Source organism: Odocoileus virginianus, chromosome 6 (genome assembly GCF_023699985.2).
Source record: "Odocoileus virginianus isolate 20LAN1187 ecotype Illinois chromosome 6, Ovbor_1.2, whole genome shotgun sequence".
In the NCBI taxonomy this organism is placed as follows: domain Eukaryota; kingdom Metazoa; phylum Chordata; class Mammalia; order Artiodactyla; family Cervidae; genus Odocoileus; species Odocoileus virginianus.
Window position 1 is genome coordinate 57,417,836 of NC_069679.1, and position 21,800 is coordinate 57,439,635.

At 34.7% G+C, this 21,800-nt stretch overlaps 1 protein-coding gene across 2 annotated transcripts in view; it reads right to left on the reverse strand.

The window, feature by feature from the left end:
* Positions 1 to 21,800, reverse strand: part of EXOC5 (exocyst complex component 5) — a 53,214-nt gene that overhangs the window by 12,612 nt on the left and 18,802 nt on the right. For both annotated transcript variants that reach the window (XM_070469402.1, XM_020874179.2), the window contains exons 5-12: positions 17,963 to 18,027; positions 15,684 to 15,712; positions 14,554 to 14,663; positions 13,777 to 13,821; positions 13,532 to 13,672; positions 12,419 to 12,501; positions 11,249 to 11,458; positions 9,808 to 9,955 (exon numbers count right to left, since the gene is read on the reverse strand). In XM_070469402.1, coding sequence (XP_070325503.1) covers positions 9,808 to 9,955; positions 11,249 to 11,458; positions 12,419 to 12,501; positions 13,532 to 13,672; positions 13,777 to 13,821; positions 14,554 to 14,663; positions 15,684 to 15,712; positions 17,963 to 18,027 — 831 coding nt within the window. The remainder of the gene's footprint in view (positions 1 to 9,807; positions 9,956 to 11,248; positions 11,459 to 12,418; positions 12,502 to 13,531; positions 13,673 to 13,776; positions 13,822 to 14,553; positions 14,664 to 15,683; positions 15,713 to 17,962; positions 18,028 to 21,800) is intronic.

The following is a 21,800-nucleotide window of genomic DNA, read 5'->3' on the forward strand; positions in this document are numbered from 1 at the left end:
TTCATCACTCCCCACTGAGTGAACCTTTGAGATGTTATTTAAGCCCACCAAATCTCAATTTCTTCATCTGTAAGGTAGGAGTAGTAGTAATGGTAGTAATGGTACTCATATCCTAGCACTGAGATGAAAACACATGTAAGGTATTTTTAGCTTAGTGTCTGGCACATAAATTCACAACAATAAATTCATTTTGATGTTGATGTTGCTGATGCTGATTAACTACTTAGTAAAAGAATCATTAGTAGTTATGCTGAGAAAATTAAATCCCTCTTAAATGTTAAATGAAAATAACCTCTCAACTTCTTGTAACTGCTGCCTACATTATTAATCAATTGATTGTTGCCTATTTGTCATCTCTATTCATGCTCCCTCTGAGAGTAATGCTTGTTATCTGATATATACAGCTGGGTGTTAAAAAGTGCATAACCCACTTTAAATCCTCTAAATCTCTACTGCTTATAATAATTAGTTTGGTATTACTTGATTCCCTTGCTAGTCTTAATACCACCCCAACCTTTCCCCTTCTCTACCACAACTCTCACCTCCCTTCTTTGCTCAATGATGCTTTACAAATGCCATTAGCAAGCCATTTTCCACATTCCTCCTCTCTACATCCATATATTCATGTATAATTGAAAGAAGCAGCAGACTGAAAACTTTGTAAGGATATACAAGATAAAAATAACTGTTAAACAACTGGACCTAAATGACATTTATAGAACATGCTATTCAACAACATTAGGATATACATTTTCTTTAAGTATTCATAAAATATTTACCAAGATGGATCATATTCTGGGCTAAAAAACAAGTCTCAATAAATTTAAAACGGATTCACATCACACAAAATACATCCTTTAACCACAACAGAATCAAACTGAAATCATTAACAGAAAGATATCTAAAAAATTCTCTAATATCTGGAAATGATATAACATACTTCTAAGCTACTCTTCGGCCAACAGAAATCAAAAGGGAAATTTTAAATATTTTGAACTGAATGAAAATAAACACAAGAAATAAAAATTTGTTGTATGAAGCTAAAGCAGTATATTAAAGGGAAAGTTATAAGATTAAATCCTTATATCAGAAAATAAGAAGGGTCTCTAATCAATGATCTCAACTTCCACCTTAAACAACTAGATAAAGAAGGTCAAATGAGCCCAGGTAAGCAGAAGGAAAAGAAATAATAAAGAGTGGACAACCATGAAATACAAAACAGGAAAATCAATGATACCGAAGCTGATTCTCCAGGGAAACCAATGAACTGATAAACCTATATCACACACACAAGACACAAATCATCAAAAATAAATAGGTGACATCACTATGATTCAACAGGTTTTAAAAAGATAATAAGCTACTATATATGTAATAAGTAAGAAAGTCATAGTGTAAAGTATGGTAAACTATATTCAATACCTTATAATGACCTACAATGAAAAAGAATATACATATTATATATATATATACATATATATATAATATACATAACTGGATCACTTTGCTATACACCAGAAATTTTTTTATACACAAGAAATTAACACAAAACTTTAAACAATCTTTTTCAATTAAAACACATACACACACACACACAAATCAACTGACCATTAAAAAAAAGGATAAGGCAATAACATGAACAACTTAATCCCAATAAATTCAACAATCTATATGAAATATACAAATCTTAAAGGACACAAACTACCAAAGTTCACTTTAAAAGAAATAGGTAACTAAAACAGTTTCATATCTACTAAAGAAGTTGAATTTGTAGTTAAAAATACTCACAAATTAAAAAAAAAAAAAACTCACAAATTTTAAAACTACACGCACAAAAAGACTTCACTAAGTTCTTCCAAATATTTAAGGAAGATGTAACACTAATTTTACACAAATTCTTCTAGAAAATGAAAGAGGAAGGAATATTTTCCAACTCATTCTATGAGGCTAACATTACCTTGATACCAAAGCTACAAAGACATTATGAGAAAAAATATGTATGAATCAATATCCTTTGTGAACAAAAACACCAAACTTCTTAACAAAAGTTTAGTAAACCTAATCCAACAATACATAAATAGGATAATACATGATGACCACGGGGGGGTTTACTAAAACAATGCAAGGTTAACATTTGGAAATCAATGTAATCACAACATTAACAGAATAACAACAAAAAAGCATTTGACAAAGCCTACTATCCATCCTTATAAAAATACCCAGAAAATTATGAATAAAAGAATTACCTTAATCTGATAAAGAGCATCTATGAAAAACAAATGGGTCCTAATCAAACAGGGTTTCTCTAGTGGCTAAGTGGTAAAGAATCTGCCTGTAATGCAAAAGACGCAGGTTCCATCTCTGGTCAGGAAGGCCCCCTGGAGTAGGAAATGGCAACCCACTCCAGTATTCTTGCCTGGAAAATTCCATGGACAGAGAAGCCTGGTAGGCTACAGTCCATGGGGCTGCAAAGAATCAGACACAACTAAGCACACACACACACACACACACACACACACACACATACATATATGAGTGTGTGTATGTGTATATGTATGTGTATGTACCTAGAGGTTATCATACTAAGTGAAGTAAGTCAGACAGAGACAAATATACAATATAGCTTATCTGTAGAATCTAAAAGAAAAAGAAGACACAAATGAACTTATTTTCAAAACAGAAAGAGACTCACAGACACAGAAAACAAACTTAAGCTTACCAAAGGGAAAAAGGGGATGGGGGAGGGATAAATTATGAGGCTGGGATTAACATATACACACAACTATGTATAAAACAGGCAACCAACAATGACCTACTGTATAGCACAGGGAACTATACTCAATACTATGTAACAATCTATAAGGGAAAAAATATATATACACACATAAATATACGTGCAGCTGAACTGCTATGCTGTACACCTAAAACCGAGGCGTCTCTGGTGGCTCAGACAGTAAAGCCTACCTGCAATGCAGGGGTCCTGGGTTCAATCCCTGGATTGGGAAGATACCCAAGAGAAGGGAATGGCTAGCCACTCCACTATTTGTGCCTGGAAAATCCCATGGACAGAGGAGTCTGGTGGACGACAGTCCATGGGGTTACAAAGAGTCAGACGTGACAGAGCTACTAACAGACACACACACAGACACACATTCTGAAACTTACATGATATTATAAATCAACTATATTTCAATAAAAAAATTTTTTAAAAAGGAAAAATCTACAGTTGGAATCATATTAATGATAAAAGACAACACTTTAAGAAAATAATGCAAGTTGCATGCTCTTGCCACTTATATTCAGCATTGTAGCAGAGGTTCTGACTAGTGCAACAAAGCAAGAAAACAAAATATTGAAAGGAATAAGTTAAAATTGATTTTATTGGCAGACAACATGATACTCTATACAGAAAATCCTATGGAATCTACAAGAAACATTATTAGAGTGAGTTAGGTCAGGTTGAAGGTATAAAATCAACATATAAAAATCAACTGTATCTGAAAACTCAGTTTTGCTAAAATGTCACTTCTCCACAAACAGAACTATACATTCAAAGTAACTTCAGTCAAAATACCAAACTTCTTTCCCCCCCAGAAACTGACAAATTGATCATGTGAATTATATGAAAACGCCTCCTATGGAAATGTTAGATTTTCACTATTCAAGATTTATTTATTTCACTGATTCAAGATTTATAGTTACAGTGATCAAAAAAGTATAGTATTAAATTCACATAAGAAAACAGAGGCAGTATGCTCTTTGACATAAGTCTTAGCAATATTTTTCAGATCTGTCTCCTAAAGCAAGAGAAGAGAAACAAAAGCAAAAATAAAATGCACACAATAAAACTTAAAAATTTAGCATAGCAAACGAAGCCATCAGCAAAACAAAAAGTCAACATACTGAATGGGAAAAGATATCTGCAAATGATATGCAAGGTAAGAGGTTATTAATATCCAGAAATATTAAAAAGTCATATAACTCAAGATTTTTTTAAAAAATGATTAAAACTTGGGCAGAGAACCTGAACAGACATTTTTCCAAAGGTGACAGATGGCTAACAGGCAGATGAAAAGATCCTCAACATCACTAACCATCAGAGAAATGCAAATCAAAACACACACCTCATACAGAATGGCTATCAAGTCTACAAACAACAAGTGTCGACAAGGATGTAGAGAAAAGGGAACCCTAGCAAAATGTTAGTAGGAATGTAAATTGGTGCAGCCACTATGAAAAACAGTATGGAGGTTCCTCAAACAACTGACAGTAGATTTATCATAAGACCCAACAATTTCATACCTGGGTACATAGCAAAAAAACAAAAACACTAATCCAAAAAGATACATTCATCCCAATGTTCACAGCAGCATTATTTACAATTGCCAAGATAGGGAAGCAACCTAAGTGCCATTAACAGATCAATGGATAAGAATATGTGGTGTATATATACAGAATGGAGTACTACTCAGCCATAAAAAAATTGAAATTTTGCCATTTGCAGCAACATGGAAGGACCTGCACAGCACTATGCTAAGTGAAATAAATCAGAGAAATAGTGTATGATATCACATATGTGGAATCTAAAAAATACAACAAACTAGTGAATATAACAAAAAATGAAGCAGACTCATAGATACAGAGAACAAACTAGTGGTTACCACTGTGGGGGGATTTGTGGATATGGTGTAGGAGACACAAACTATTGGGCTGGCTCAAGGTATTGTACAACATGGAGAATATAGCCAATATTTTGTAGTAATTGTAAATAGAGCATAACCTTTCAAAATCATATTAAAAAAAGTTTTTTTTTTAAAAAAAGAAAGAAAACTTAAAGGAAACAAATACAATAAAAGAAAATATAAAAGGAAATCTTTGTGACCTTAGGTTAGGCAAGGATTCCTTACATATGATACCAAAAATACCTCCCATAACAGAAAAGTGTCAAAATTAATAACTTCTATTCTTTGAAATACTGTTTAGATATGAAAAAGATAAACCACAGACTGAAAAAAAAATCTGCAGATTAGGTATCTGATAAATGAGTTTTTCCCTGGTGGCTCAGACGGTAAAGCATCTGCCTGCAGTGTGGGAGACCGGGGTTCGACCCCTGGGTTGGGAAGATCCCCTGGAGAAGGAAATGGCCAACCACTCCAGTACTCTTGCCAGGAAAATTCCATGGATGGAAGAGCCTGGTAGGCTATAGTCCATGGGGTCACAAAGAGTCGGACACAACTAAGCGACTTCACTTAAAAAAAAAAAACAACTAGATATACAACTGTCAAGAAATAAGAACCCAATGCTTAAAGATGTTACTAAGGAGAAATGAAAGCACATGTCTGCATAAAGATATATACATGAATGTTCAAAGTAGCTTCATTTTTAACAGTCAAACACTGGAGCCAATCTAAACTGCCATCAATAGGTAAGTGGATAAGCAAAACCATGAAGAATCTGCCTTTAATGCAGGAGACCACGGTTCCATCCCTGGGTAGGGAAGATCCCCAAGAGAAGAAAATGGCTACCCACTCCAGTATTCTTGCCTGGAGAATTCCATGGACAGAGAAGTCCATGGGTCACAAAAAGTCAGACATGCTTGAGCAACTAACACTTTCACTTCTTTTCCATGCAATAAAATACTATTCAGCAATAAAAGAACATACTAATACACACAACATGAATTTCAAAACATTTATGCTGAGTTAAAGAATCCAGAACACATGTATATACCATATTATAATCCCATTTATTAAAAATTCTAGAAAATTAATCAACTTCTTGAAAAATCCTATTTAGTTCTCAAGACTCAGTCCTGAGTCTTGACAACTTCTTTTTGACAACTAATCTACAGTGAAGGAGGTCACAGTTGCCTGAGGACAGAAACAGAGGGAGGAGAAAAGGAAACTTTGCGGATGAAGATCTGTTCATTACTTTGATTGCACTATAGCTTCAAAAATGTACACATAATTTACTGAAGTTATCAAATTGTACAGTTCAAATACATGCAGTCTACTGAATGTCAATTATATCTCGAAATTACTAAGTTTTTTTAAAAAAGAAAAATACACCCAAACTTCTCATTACACTACCCTATTTTATATCCTTTAATATTTCCATCAACATCTAACAAGGTCAAGTCCAAATTTCTAAGTATGGTATACAAAGAGTTTTTGTCTACATTTTCAAATTCCTGTCTCATTACTCTCCCCATATCCTTTTTCAGTTCAAGCATTTCATGCTGCATGATTGTTCTCTGTATATGTCTTTGTGCATGTAATACTCTCTTTTCCTGAAACCACCTGCCAGAATCATCTTCTTGAAGATACCCTATTTATCTTTCAAGACCTAGACCTCAAACATCCTCTCCTTTTTGAAATCTTTCCTGAAAAATACTCATCCTCAATTCCTTAACCAGTCAGAACTGGCTGCTTCCTCTTTAGGTCTCAACAGTGTATATCTGTTGTGCTGTTCAGTCACCCAGTCCTGTTTGACTCTTTGCAACTCCATGGATTGCAGCATGCCAGGCCTCCCTCTCCCTCACCATCTCCCAAAATTTGCCCAAGTTCACGTCCATCACATCGGTGATGCCATCCAGCCATTTCATCCTCTGACGCCCTCTTTTCCTTCTGCCCTCAATCTTTTCCAGTAACAGGGACTTTTCCAATGAGTCAGCTGTTCACATCAGATGATCAAAATACTGGAGCTTCAGCTTTAGCATCATTCCTTCCAACAAATATTCAGGGTTGATTTCCCTTAAGATTGACTGGTTTGATCTCCTTACTGTCCAAGGTATTCTCAGGAGTCTTCTCCAGCACCACAGTTCGAAGGCATCAAATCTTGGTGCTCTGCCTTCTTTACAGTCCAGCTCTTCCAACGGTACATGACCACTGGGAAGACCATAGCCTTGACTATACGGACCTTTGTCAGCAGAGTATATACCGGCTGGGTCTGTCACAGCTTTCCTGCCAAGAAGCAATTGTCTTCTGATTTCATGGCTGCAGTCACCATCCACAGGGATTTCAGAGCCCAAGAAGAGGAACTCTGTCACTATATACATAGTGCATATCTACTTGCACTAATTCTTTATATATCTACCCCTTTTCTCACTATGCAAAAGTAATGTGTATATTTGTACTTAGAACCCTAACGCCCAACATGGCAGGTGGTACAAAATAAACACAAAATAATGTTTGTTAAATCAGACTGCAATGAATTAAACTGATTTTCAATTTTGTCATTATCCAGACAGAAGGTCATGATTTAGATCTAGTTACTGAGTGTGACTCAAGGGCTTCCCAGGTGGTGTTAGTGGCAAAGAACTTTCCTGCCAATGCTGGAGATACAAGAGACCTAGCTTCAATCCCTGGGTTGGGAAGATCCCCCAGAGAAGGGCATGGCAACCCACTCCAGTATTCTTGCCTAGAGAATCCCTTGGACAGAGGAGCCTGCAACCCATAGGGTTGCAGAGAGTTGGACACAACTAAAGTAACTAAGCACACACTGTGGCTCAAAACAAGGAATATGTTGACAGCTTCAGCTTTGATGATCTGATGGTGCAGAAATATTTTAACATATTTCCAGTGTTCAGGAGAGTAGAGCTATTACTGTATCAAATATAGCCATCACATACCCTGAGGTGTCATATCTTAACATTTTTCCAAATGTACTTCAGATTTTTTTTCTTCTGTGGTGCAAGGGGCAGTCCAACATTATAAAGTGCCTTAGGTACTCCTCCCAAGACAACCACTACTCTGAAACTGTTTATCACACCCATGTTGTGTATGCTCCTGAACAAAATATTTTTACTTTTTAAAACTTTATATTGTGGTATAATGAATATATCTTTCCCCATCTTGCTCTTTCCACTAAACATTATATTTTTGAGATTTACTCATGCTGATACTTGTAACTCTAGTTTAGTCATTTAAATTTGTATATCAGCTTTCCAGTATATGAACAGTCACTTTATCAATTCTTTCTACAGCACACTTAGTTTGCTTCTAATTTTTCACAATGACAATGTAGCTTATGATGTTAGACATGTCCTGTGAACCTACAAATTCTCTAAGAAATTAACAAATTAGTCTCCAAAGTATACTGATTATTACTTCCATTGGCAGTGTATAAGAACTTCTCATGCTCCACATCCTTACCAACAGTATCAACAAAATTTTTGCCAACCTATCGAGAATTAGTATTTTCCCTGGCTTAAGTTTCATTTCCCACCAGTGAGACTAAATATCGTATTGATAACTCACATTTTCTGTATTTATGTATAGCCTTTGACTTGTTTCCTATGGATTTATATTTATATACATAGTCAATAACTTCAGATATGCAGATGACACCACCCTTATGGCAGAGAGTGAAGAGGAACTAAAAAGCCTCTTGATGAAAGTGAAAGAGGAGAGTGAAGAAGTTGGCTTAAAGCTTAACATTCAGAAAACTAAGATCATGGCATCTGGTCCCATCACCTCATGCCAGTGGAAACACAGTGGAAACAGTGTCAGACTTTATTTTTCTGGGCTCCAAAATCACTGCGGATGGTGACTGCAGCCATGAAAATAAAAGACTCCTTGGAAGGAAAGTTATGACCAACCTAGATAGCATATTAAAAAGCAGAGACATTACTTTGCCAACAAAGGTCTGTCTGGTCAAGGCTATGGTTTTTCCAGTGGTCATGTATGGATGTGAGAGTTGGACTGTGAAGAAAGCTGAGCGCCAAAGATTGATGCTTTTGAACTGTGGTGTTGGGGAAGACTCTTGAGAGTCCCTTGGACTGCAAGGAGATCCAACCAGTCCATCCTAAAGGAGATCAGTCCTAGGTGTTCATTGGAAGGAATGATGCTGAAGCTGAAACTCCAGTACTTTGGCCACCTCATGCGAAGAGTTGACTCATTGGAAAAGACCCTCATGCTGGGAGGGATTGGGGGCAGGAGGAGACGGGGACGACAGAGGATGAGATGGTTGGATGGCATCACTGAGTCGATGGGCATGAGTCTGAGTAAACTCCGGGAGTTGGTGATGGAGAGGGAGGCCTGGCGTGCTGCGATTCATGGGGTCGCAAAGAGTGGGACACGACTGAGCGACTGAACCGTTAACTGAACTGATGCAGTCTATGTTGATCCATCAATATAAATATATAGACCACATACATCACACAAATAAAAAATTAAGACTACCTCAACTCTCAATTTCATACTTACGAAATATGTAGCTCAGTTTCTTCCTCTGTAGAACAGAGATAACAACCTCACAGAAATGTTACAATGACTAAATGAGTTAATGCATACCTAAAGTGCTTGGAATAGTGCCTGGAACATAGTATGTGCTGTACAATTACTAACAAGTATTACAAGTATTATTTGTTTTATAAATCTTCTGCTAGTAAAACTGGTTAAAGCCTTCTTTTCACACTCTGGCTTAACTGTTTACTTTGTTAAAAGTGTGTTTGTTGAAGACATTCTAAATTTTTAATGGAGACAATTTTTCCTTTCCTTTGATCTGTTCTTAAAACATCCTTCCCTCCCTAATGCTAATATGTTTCTTTATGATCTGGTTCTAACCCTCACTTTCATATCTTGATTTAATATCTCACTGAAAAAAATTTGGTATGCTCGTTTAAAATCATATTAAAATATATTTCTAAACAATTTAAAAATAATTCTGTTCCCTAAACAAAAATTCTATTTTATTATTATAATACACAGGTGTTCATAACCAGAGAGCAGAGCTACATCTTAGTATAAACAAGCAAAACTTAAAATGCACAGCTATATATAAATTAAATAAATGTACAGTTCTTACCCTATGACATCTTTCAAAGGCTTGTTTGGTTTCTTGCAAAAGATTAACCACCACTTCCTGGGACAGGAAAGTCTCTCCATGAGTGTCGATACTTGGCCCCAGTGGTAAGTTGGTACGCTGTCTAATTCTCTCTTTCAGATCTTGAATACTAGTGCATAATAGAAACAAATGAAAAAAGAAGACTACTATACATAGACTTCAATTTCAAGTACTCTCAAACTTAGTATACATGAACTAATAAAAAGAAGAAAAATGGACCAATAGCAGGAGACCTAAAACTTCTGATTTCAATCAGTAGTTCTGTCAAGTGAAGCAAGCATTAATCTCTAAATAGAAGACTGTCATGTGAAAAAGTGAGGAGATTTGCAGTTATTATCTCTAAAGTCTCTTTTAGCTCTACAATTCTGACTCGATAGGTAGCTCTACAGTTCTGACTCAATAGCCAAAAACTCCTTGTTTGGTTTCCTTAGGAAGCAGGCTTTTCAAAGTAAGCTAGTATTTCAGATAATTAAATGGCCCCGCTTAAAACAAACTTTGAAATTTTAAAGCTTTTTAAATATACTAACTACCTAAGCATATTGTACATTTCTTTATTACTATTAAACATAATTTAGCTTTTCTAAATGACTGAGGGTTATTAAGAACATTTATTATATGTATAGAAGGCTAGATTACCTTTGTTCCTATTAATAGAATATATAGCTCCAGACTATGAACTTAAAAAAAAATTCTTATGGCTGTTTTTTAGCTTTTTTCTTTTACTTGCTACTGCCTTTCAGATGTCACTTCTTATTCCTAATTATAAGCTCTCCATGATAATTATTTAATATATTAACAAGCTGGGAAATAAGAAGCTGATTTAGCTGAATGCATATTATATGAACCATCAACTCTGATGGTTCACAAAAGTCATTTTGATTCATCCTAGAATCAACTAAATTCCAGATAGGTAAAATCTAAATTACTGAGTTGCCACAAATTCTTATAGCAAATCATTTTATTTTCTTCTAGGATATGAGTAAATTCAGATTTTAATGTATTACTTAAACAAGTTCATGTCCAAGTCATTTAAAAAGCTCAGGGTATCAATTTGCAGGGGTTTTTGTTCTTTTTAACCACACCTGCAACAGCAGCAATAAAATAATTTACTTCCTAATTAATAACCTGGAATAATTAACTCAGTCTGAAAAAAGGAAAGGAGGGAGGATGGGAGGAACTCTTTATGGTACTGGTATTATGTTTTACATTTTAATAATGTTTTATTAGAATATTTCAACATGTGGCTCAAAAGACAGGATTTGATGAATGGTATAAAAAAACTGAATTAAAAGAATTCTTCACAGAAAATTCTAATGACTATCAATATTTCACAAGTTGTCCAAATATAAAAAGGTTTTTAATATCTTTAGTTTCAACTTTAACATTTAACAAAAACACTTACCCTCCTGTGCCAATGGATCTCTTTTGATGGTTTTTTGAATCATAATAGCGCTGTAGGATCATAGCACTTCTGGTTTTCAAATAGTTAGTCTCTATTTCAATGTAGCTCTCCAAATAGGAAATGAAAATGGACTTGATAAGCTTAGACAAGAAAGTCTGTTTATCAGTACCTAAGTTAAACTCCATCAACTTGCTGGAAAGATTTGTGGTTCTTTTCATGGAAAAGAGGGGGAAAAGATAAATGTATATTTTAGGTATAGTAATAAATACCTATTTTTACAATGTGACTTTTGAAAAACTTACATTAAACCACCATTTCTTAAACCCTGGGAAGTTACTCAGGATGCAGAGAGCAACTGTATATGGTTATATAAATATTTTAAGTAGAATGTATATTACAAATAATATCATGGTTTTGAAAACTGCCATAAACTCCTAGAGACAACTCAACAAGAGGAAACAAAGGCAACCACCAACCAGTCTAGAAATGGCAATGATGGCAGAATGGCTTCAAGTATGCCATTCATGACATGGTACCAAGTCAAAATACTTCCTCTGTTCATTCTCTTATCTAGACTTGCCTCTAATTTTCTGTTTCTCACTGCTGAAGATAGACTCACAATAGTGCTGCTGTTTTCAAACAGACTTTGAAAACCCTCTTCTCAAAATGACAATGAAGAAAAGCAACAGGATTGGAAAAAAACTCCACATAAAGCTTCTACAAAGTATAACTGCCATTTACACAAACACAAGACAAATTTTCACATCAGACTTAAGTCTGAAACTGTCATTTGTTAAGAATTTGTCACTCCTTTTCTCAACTTCTAAAGTTTTAACTGAAAATAAATGTAATTATTACTCGTTCTTAAAAAAAAATTAAATAATGAACTAGTTTACAATTAAGATGAAAAACATAGTTCTCAAGTCTTAGTTTAAACAAGGTTTTATACTTCATTAAAGTATATTAACATAAAGCATAATATCTAATAGTTAACATGCTAAGAAAGATACTCTTATACAATACTAGTCTATACAGCCAAGTAGTTAATGCTAAAAGCTATACTGCTATCTGACAAACTGTTATTTAAAAAACACCTGAATACTTCCCAATTTTCTATTTGAAGAAAAGAAAATGTGAGATATTACTATTTTCTGATAATTAAAAATATACCTTGTGTATAAATCATAAAGACTTTTGAGATACTGCTCTGCATCAGACTTCCAACATTCTTGTAACTGGTCTTTCACAAAGCTCTAAAAAGAAAAGTCAACATTCTGTTAATTAAGTAAATTTTAAATTATATAGTCAATATTTTTTTCCTCTAGAATTACTCTACATTCTTGAACTGTTCTGACTTAAAATCCAGTGGAAAAGGCAATGCAGAAGAAATAGACCAATATAAAAAAAATTAGAAAATAGGTTTTTAGTTTACTGCTTCTCATATTTACTTGTACATTTATATCAGCGTTGGGATTAAGCATTAAGAATCTCAAATACCTTGTCTTTTGAAAAAAATCCCCCAAAACAACACTTGAAGCTATATCAATATCATCAATTCTTTAAAGCAGCATTTCCCAAACTGTAGTCTAAGTAACACTAGTGTCCTTTGAGACACTAAGAGACGTTACCATAAAACTGGAAAAGGCAGTACATTACATTTCCACTTCTAGAGGATCACAATACATATTTGTACCTTTAAAGGATACTAAAAGTCATGTTTTTAAAACAACATTTATTTAACACTGCTGAATCCACTGGTAAACAGTTTAGGAAATGTTGCCTTAAAGTGCAGAGCTATGGAAGTAAAGGCTGTAAACAAAACGTTCAGAGCTTTTTCTTTTCATGTCAATGCCATATGATAAAAAGTTCTACAGATCTTGTAATTCTTGTTCACTAAATTTTACTTTACTAAGGTAAAATAAGGTAAGCAATGTCAATGCTAAGTATCATTCTTAGCATTTCAAAAATGCTATCAATTGGTCGAGGTGAGAGCCCAGTGAATATTAAAATCTGAGGCTAATCTGTCACACCTGTTACTACTACTACTGATACACACGTAATTTCAAACACATGCTCTGATGACCGTGAGTGGCACCTTTTAATATTTTGTTTTAAAGCTTGACACTGTCACTCCTTTCCCCTATACTTAATAAGTGAATTCCTGTTCCTAAGAATACTACACAAATACACACCGAGGAAATAAACTCAATTTTTAAAAACTTTTAAAACAGAGGGTAAAAAACACATAGTCTTAAGAACTACTTAGTCACTGTTTAAAATTACCTGTAGTTTGATTTCAAATACATTTTGAATAAGTTTAGCCAGTACTGTTTCTGGATTACTAAAGATATCTCCAACTTGTTTGTTTACCCGTTGACACAGTATTGCTGCATCTTCAAATATATCGTTTCTCAAGTAAGCACCCTAAAGAGTAGAGGAATTTTATATAATGAATATATAATTTAAAATGCTTTTTAAAACACAAATTAGGATAAAATAAAATCAAATGAAGTGTACTGTTATGTTACCTCCTGGCACTGCTTTATATAAACATCAACACAATGAGAATAACCCTATGAAGAAGAGAGAAATACACATCACTGTTTTGGTTAAGTTATAACAACAACAACATCAATAAAAGAGGTATTATATATAATAAAGCTATCTCTATGCCTCAATAAATGGCCAGCAGTAACAGCTACTCTCTGGTTTCTGTATTCCAACGGACACTTAAGGTCAAGCCTTTTTGCTTTTGAATTATTTCATAAAATGTTTGACTAAAAAAACCAATAAATAGTCAGAAAGGAGACAAGACAATTTTCTACATCAAACTATATAAAAATCCAGTGATAGTTTTATTATTAATAGTATTAATATTAATAATAAAAAGTATTAATAGTACTGAATATAAGATCCTTAAGACCTAGGATTTAATATCATTTCTGGAGAAACATAAAAATATACATTCAAATTATTCCAAACAATGAAAATTAACACTGTGATACACTAAAACAACGGGGCAAAATCACAGACTGTAATACACCCTGGTGGCTCAGTGGTAAAAATTTGCCTGCCAATGCAGGAGACACGGGTTCAATCTCTGGGTGGGGAAGACCCTCCAGAGAAAGAACAGCAACCCACTCTATATTCTTGGCCTGGGAAATTCCATGGACAGAGGAGCCTAGCGGGTTATAGTCCATGGGGTCACAAAGAATCACAACTTAGTGGCAAAACAACAACACACAGAATTCACATCATCTCTACATTCTTTAAGACTAATCTGCACTTTAAGTTTCTCTGCGCACCTTAAAATGAAGTAAGACAGCTGCTACTTCTCTCATTCTGGAGGTTTCACCTCTTCTTTGAGCACCAGTGAACTCCTGAATCAACTGGCATTCTAGATCATGGTATTTACCTAAAAACAGAAAGTCATTCAGTACAATGAGACAAAGCACACCTGTTATTTGCAAGTATATGGTTTCTCTATAAATATAATGACTATGAATCTAGCTTTCTTTTAAAAGAATTGTACAGGTAGTGGAGCAAAACCCTATAATATACTAAGGTATATAAATCTATATTTTCAACACACACAAAAAATCTTCCCAACTGGCAAAACAGATCAGCTCTTATAGTCTAACTTCCATTTACAACTATGTAAAAAAAACAGCTGGCTGGGAAAAACCTCCTGGATGTCATTTCTGAAAACAAGAGATAGGAAGAGTAAAGAGACTTTAGAGAAAGAGTAAAGAGAAATACCAAAGTCTTTACTAGAGTTCAAATGACTTTACCGTGAACAAAGGCAGATTCAAAACCAAATAACACCTTAAGAAAACATATGGTATTTGATTCACTACATTCTTGGGACTATTACGGTACACTTTTGGCAAAACAGGTGATTTTTGAACTTTAGTGAGTTCCTGAATAGTGACTTAGAGCCTGCAAATATAGTGGCTATTCAAGAAATCTGGAATGATCTGCCTGAAATACAACCTAAAGAATAAGATTCAAGCTACCATGTAAGGAGTTAAATAAGTACTGAAATGGTCTTATGAGCTTTTTTTTTTTTAAAGACAGACTGGTATGTATGGATACAAAAACAATGTCTAAGATATGTTGTTAAAAACACAAGGTATCAAGCTATTTGTATAAGATGCCACCAATTTTAAAATACATGGGGACCACAGAAAAAAATTCTACATATTATATACATGATTTATGTTCTATGCTTATATCAAGATATCCATAGAATACTATGGAAGAATACACAAGAAACAGATAATATTTAATAGCTGTTTCAAGGAAGAGGAATCAAATTTACGGATGGGGTGAGAATGACATTGTTCCCACTCTCTTCTTTTACAATTTTCTTTCTTTTATAAAAGTAGTTTGCTCACCTATCCAAAACAAGTTAAATAAATAGAACCCCACTTACTTGCAATTTTAGATTTAACTTCTGAAAATCTGCAAGATAAAAACCAATGATGAAGTTCATTATTTGTGACAAATGTACCATAGTAATGTAAGATATTAATAAAAGGGAGAATGAGGATACATAGGAACTCTCCATACTAAATATCTTCATAAAGGAAGGGAGGGAGGGAGGGGAGGGAGGAAGGGAGGTGAGAGGGAGGGTGTGACCGAGGAAGGAGGGCAAAGACAAGGCCAGAGGCGAGAGAGTACTGACAGGAAGCATGCCATTTAACAAAACTGAAACTGGGCAATTCAGATGGAGTATCTAGTTCTCACTGAGGAAATTCACACTGAATAACCAACTCCCTTTTAAAGAGGGAGGAATTCTGAACAAGACATTAATTAACTGAGCCAGTCCCAACAACTGAGTTATTGTCCCTACTCATATTCATTGCCATTTTAAATTCACTTGATATTTGTCTCTTTTCCCTTCTGTTGGGATTTTTTCACACTGTTTCATTACTGTCACTTAAAAGAAAATAATAAGTATATATAAATGAGCTATTTTAAACCTGGAAAAATAAAACAGAAGCCATAAAAAGGACCCCGTGTGTGCCTAGCATTCAACCTCTGCAAATTCAGAAATTAAAATAACAATTAAAATACACTCGAACTTTTTCAAATCATAAATATCAAAGGGGAATCACAACATGGAAAATTAACACTGAAAGATCTCACGCAATTAGTTTAAAATGATAGGTGAGGGGATGGCAAAAAAGATGCCAAAGATACATAAAGAGGGTAATAATTCAAACAGCTATACAAAATTGATATGGGCTTCCCAGATGGCTCAGTGGTAAAGAATCTGCCTGTCAAGCAGGAGATGTGGGTTTGAATGAACCCTGGGTTGGTAAAATCCCCTGGAGATGAAAATGGTAACTCGCTCCAGTATTTGTGCCTGGGAAATCCCATGGACAGAGAAGCCTGGCGGGCTATAGTCCTCGGGGTCACAGAGTCAAACACGACTTAGCAACTGAGCACACAGACAGCAAAACTGATATATCAAAGTCATGGTGGATCACAGAGTACAGAACACAGATTAGGTTATATCGATCTCTGTGGGAAAATTTGATTAGGATGTAAATTCAATTCTAAGGCTTGGGAGAGAGGTTAAAACAAAACTATAAGAGAAGTATGTAACTGAGAAGTGGGAGAAGATGAGTATATGTCTGATGTTTGTATGGGTGGGAGAAAACTATCATGTACCCACTGTGAGCCATACATTTTATCCATTTAAGTAAATGGTTTAACTCTGAAATAAAAGTTTTTTTGTGGGTGACATTAAAAATCATTACTTATAATGTTGGAAAAGCATGAGAGCATCAATAATAGCTAAATGATTATTACTGCTAACTATGATGATGTAAAGTTCAAAGTAAAATAAAATATATTTACAGGTAGGGAATTCACTTTCACTCTATGTTTGGGACATAATGGGCAAACTTTAAGTATAGTAGTAATACATTTACATTCTACCTGTACCCAAGGATCTTCAAGTACCACAAAAGGAGTAAGATACATTATCTATTTTAAGAGAAGATATGTTTTTCTAGATATTTAAATGGGAGAACCACTATTAATAAAATTAATTAAAGAGTCTGACATTCCATGGACTAAAGGAAATCACGAAAGAATTTTCTTCTCAGTGAAGCTTCTTTAAGGATGAGACTATTAATACCTGACTTAGCAACAGTCCTAAGGCCTGGCATTTAAAACAGGACTTTGTAACCTGAAGGTCCCTAGGAAGGAGTCTTCAGATAGGTTAAATGGTCTAAAACTCCAAGAAACTGTATACAACAGTCTGTTTATCTGAACTTTTTTAAGGCAATTCCATAGCTTTTACCAGCTTTTCAGAGGTGTCCAAGACTCCCAAAAGCTTAAGAACTCTCATCTAGAGGAAAAAGCAGCTCAAGAAAAATGTTTAATCTTTCTCTGCCCTTCTACACTGTTATCAAAGTCCAAAAAAAAATGAAAATTCAAAATGTCATTTGTCAATTTCAGAATTCTCCATCAATTTTTTTCCAAAAGAAAATGGATTGAGATTATTTCAACATATATCATTAAATTTAGTTGCTAAGAGACCACATTTTTTCAATCAACTATTGCATACTGTATCTTTCAAATGCAGTCCTCAGTAAGTTCTTGTTGAATTAATGAGTAAAATAATACAGGTAAAAGTACAATTTTATTCTACACATTACACACCATATAGCCAAATTAACTCTTGAGAAATAAACTTGCCTATCAAAAGGTAACTCTTGGGCGATTAGGTGCAACTTCTGAATGATGTCTGCTGCCTCCTTTATCTATTAAAAAATAAAAACAATAATTAAAAAAAAAACTTTATATGTATCAAAAAATAATTTTGTATTTAAAAATAGTAATATTCTCCTATGTATGTCCACAGACCCTCACCCAAACAATTTTAAGATACGCAACAAAATCTTGTGAGCAACAGGAATACATCTGGGGTATCACCAATAATGAGTCACTGAAATATAAGCATTTGTCATTATGGTATTGAAATCTTGTGATTTTATAATGCCACAATCCCTTCCCAATGAAACCTGCAGTTCAAGTCTACTCTGAAAAAATTCAAATAATTGACTGCCAAAAGTGAGTTTAAGTATCTTCTGAGTTTACGAACAGAGAAACAAGATTTATGAAAATAATTCAGACCATAATGGTGCAAACACCCCACTTTAGGTGAAGAAAATAACAAAATGCTTGTCATTTAATGAACATACCAAGTTTTAAAATGTGTTAACATGAAGTCTTCTGAAGAATATGATACAAAAATGTACTTATTCAAGCTGTGTAACTAAAGGATTTAGACAAGGGGTCTAAAATTTTTTAAATGCAGAAATTTGTGCTTATTCCTACTAATGTATAGAGAGTTATATACGCTAACTTTTGAAAACAAATTTCAAATAAGCACTGAATTCAGTTTTGGCACACCTTTAACTGATTTTATCATTCACTTTCTTTAACACTAAGAAAAAAAAAGAAAAAAGAGAGAGATTCCTACAAACATTGACAGAAGAGCTGAGAACCTTCAAACAGACCTTTCGAAGTGAGTACTCATGTGAAGTCTGGCAAACAACAGTGGAAAACAAGAGCAGGGCCAAATGATACTGCTGATGCCAAACAAGAGTGAATATAGATAGCATTTCTGCTTCAGCTACTTCTCTCCTAGCTAGCATGTCACTCCAGATGCTCACTCTAATTCTGCTGCACATGAGCACAGATTAACACTGCAAGATCACTTTTCAACATGCCATTTAGTGGTACTAGCAAGGTCCGCCATTTTCTCCTCACCAATACTCCCTTCAGAAGGAACCTGCCAGGTACATGCTTTATGTTTCCATCAGGAGTTTGTTCTTGTTAAAAGATGGATGTCCCCATTATGCAGTGTTTGCAAACTTCACTTAATATAGGAAGAAGTACAGCAGAGTAAATAATATATGATTTTATGGAATTACCAAATTATTTTACAAAAACTATTTCATGCACAAGTAGTTCTTAAAGTCATCCATCAGTTAAAATATACTCTAGGCACAGTTTTCAAAACCACAATCTAATAACCTGTTTACACCTGCTACTGATGTCAGCGTGAGGTGAGAGACCACCCATATTAAAGATAATCAGAGTCACCAGGCATTATCTACATGGAGAACATTAAGTTGTGATTCTAAGAAGAAAAACAACTAACATACTTTGTAAAGATGGAGGTAAGAAGAAATACATACTATGGACATAAAATGTTTTTTTTCCCCCAGAGAAGAAAATGAGAAGATTCTGAAAAGCAAAGATTAAAAAAAAAACAGCAAAAATGACTATGGAGCAGGAAGAAAAAGGACTAAGATGTGTTATCTTTTCCCATTCTAATTCCTCCCACAATCACACACCGACATGGGTGATTTTCCTTTTCTTTCCACTGGGAAGGTAGCTGGTACACAGTGCAGAAACTTAAACAGCAGAAATTTACCTAATAATTAGCAATCTAGTACCATATATGAGGTTCCTAAGTGTACTTAACTGTGACAGTACCAGGGCAAAAATAATGACTCAACAGTAACCCAAAATCTGTGGGAGACATGAGAGAAAAACAAGACAACTGTGAAAAGAGGCCTAAAGCATAACAAGAAAAGAAACAAGATGAAAGAAGATGAGATATGGGAGAGAGTGAAGCAAAGTAAAGAAAATAAGAGGAATTAGCTTAAACACTGTGAAGTCTGTACTTATTCCTCAAAAATTAGACAGCTAGTGACCCAAGTGAATGAGGTAGCAAGGATATGAAGATTTATTCATCTTTCAATGAGAATCTTAAAAATTAAGAGACAATAGTAACATCATGAAATACACAATTACTTGAGGATAACTAAAATGTTTAAAGTGTAAAGAAGATAATTTCATCATATAAAACATGATAAGCAATACAAATTGGGTTAAAATATGTGTGCAATCACTATCAACCTCATCACTATTATATCAGGTTTTAGGGCTCTACTTATTTGTAACCTAATATATATGCATAACAAGCCTGAACTTTTTATGTCTTTCTAGAATGCCACAATATTCATCATTGAATTCAGCTGAAAGTAAACTTCTTGAAAACCAGGGCCAATGTTACTTGATTTTGCATAGTTCTGGTGGCTCAGACAGTAAAGAATCTGCCTGCAATGCACAAGACCTGAGTTCAATCCCTGGGCGGGGAAGATCCCCTGGAGAAGGGAATGGCTGCCCAGTTCAGTATTCTTGCCGGGAAAATTTCATGGACAGAGGAGCCTGGTGGGCTACTGTGCATGGGATCACAAAGAGTCGGACATGACTGAGCGATTAACCCTTAGCATGATATGGAGAGTATTAAATCCTCAGTGATGTTATTTAGAGATGAAAAAATAAAAACAGATGGATGTGTGAGTGATTGAAACATTCTATACTTAACTACTTTCAACCTGTGCCCCACAAGATCTTCCATACAAAGAAATAATACTCTGCAATAAATAGTAAAATCATTCTTTTTCATTTAAAAAAATATATGTGGCACTAGTGGTAAAGAATCTGCCTGCCCATGCAGGAAATGCAACAGATGTAGATTTGATCCCTGGGGTGGGAAGATTCCCTGGAGAAAGAAAAGGCAACCCATTCCAGCATTCTTATCTGGGAAATCCCGTGGACAGAGAAGTCTGGTGGGCTACAGTCCATAGGATCGCAGAAGAGTAGGATACAACTGAGCATACACACACACACACACGTGTAATCAGTCAATTTTAAAATATTCACTTTTCTCTAGATTCTAAATGGCTGCCTTGAGCTGCATGAAATAAACAGACCAACTCGCACTGGGTAAAATATCTGCATTTTGTTTATAACAAAGCATAAATATACTCTACAATCCAACAGGTATAATCCAAGGTAACCCAAGGTATAAGACTTGAATTACATACAACTTTATATATAGAGAGAACAATTTTAAAATACATGTAAGTATTAATATATGCTTTTATAATATATCAGAAATATGTATGTTTCATGTAGGAAACAAAACAAAAACATTCAAACAAAACAAAACTGCACCCTGAAAAAGAGTTTGGTGTTCAAGCCCTGTGTGTGTGTGTGTGTGTGTGTGTGTGTGTGAACCACATGAATGTATAAAAGTTAGATATTGCCAATGTTTTACAAGTGTTTAGGTATGATTAAATTCTTGATGTTAATCTTATCAGCTCTACTTTACATTATAAATATAATTCCTGGAACTCATTATTTAAAATACCGTCTTTTCTGTGGAGAAAAGGGAACCCTCTTACACTGTTGGTGGGAATGCAAATTAGTACAGCCACTATGGAAAACAGTGTGGAGATTTCTTAAAAAGCTGGAAATAGAACTGCCATATGACCCAGCAATCCCACTTCTGGGCATACACACCAAGGAAACCAGATCTGAAAGAGACACATGCACCCCAGTGTTCATCGCAGCACTGTTTATAATAGCCAGGACATGGAAGCAACCCAGATGCCCATCAGCAGACGAATGGATGAGGAAGCTGTGGTACATATACACCATGGAATATTCCTCA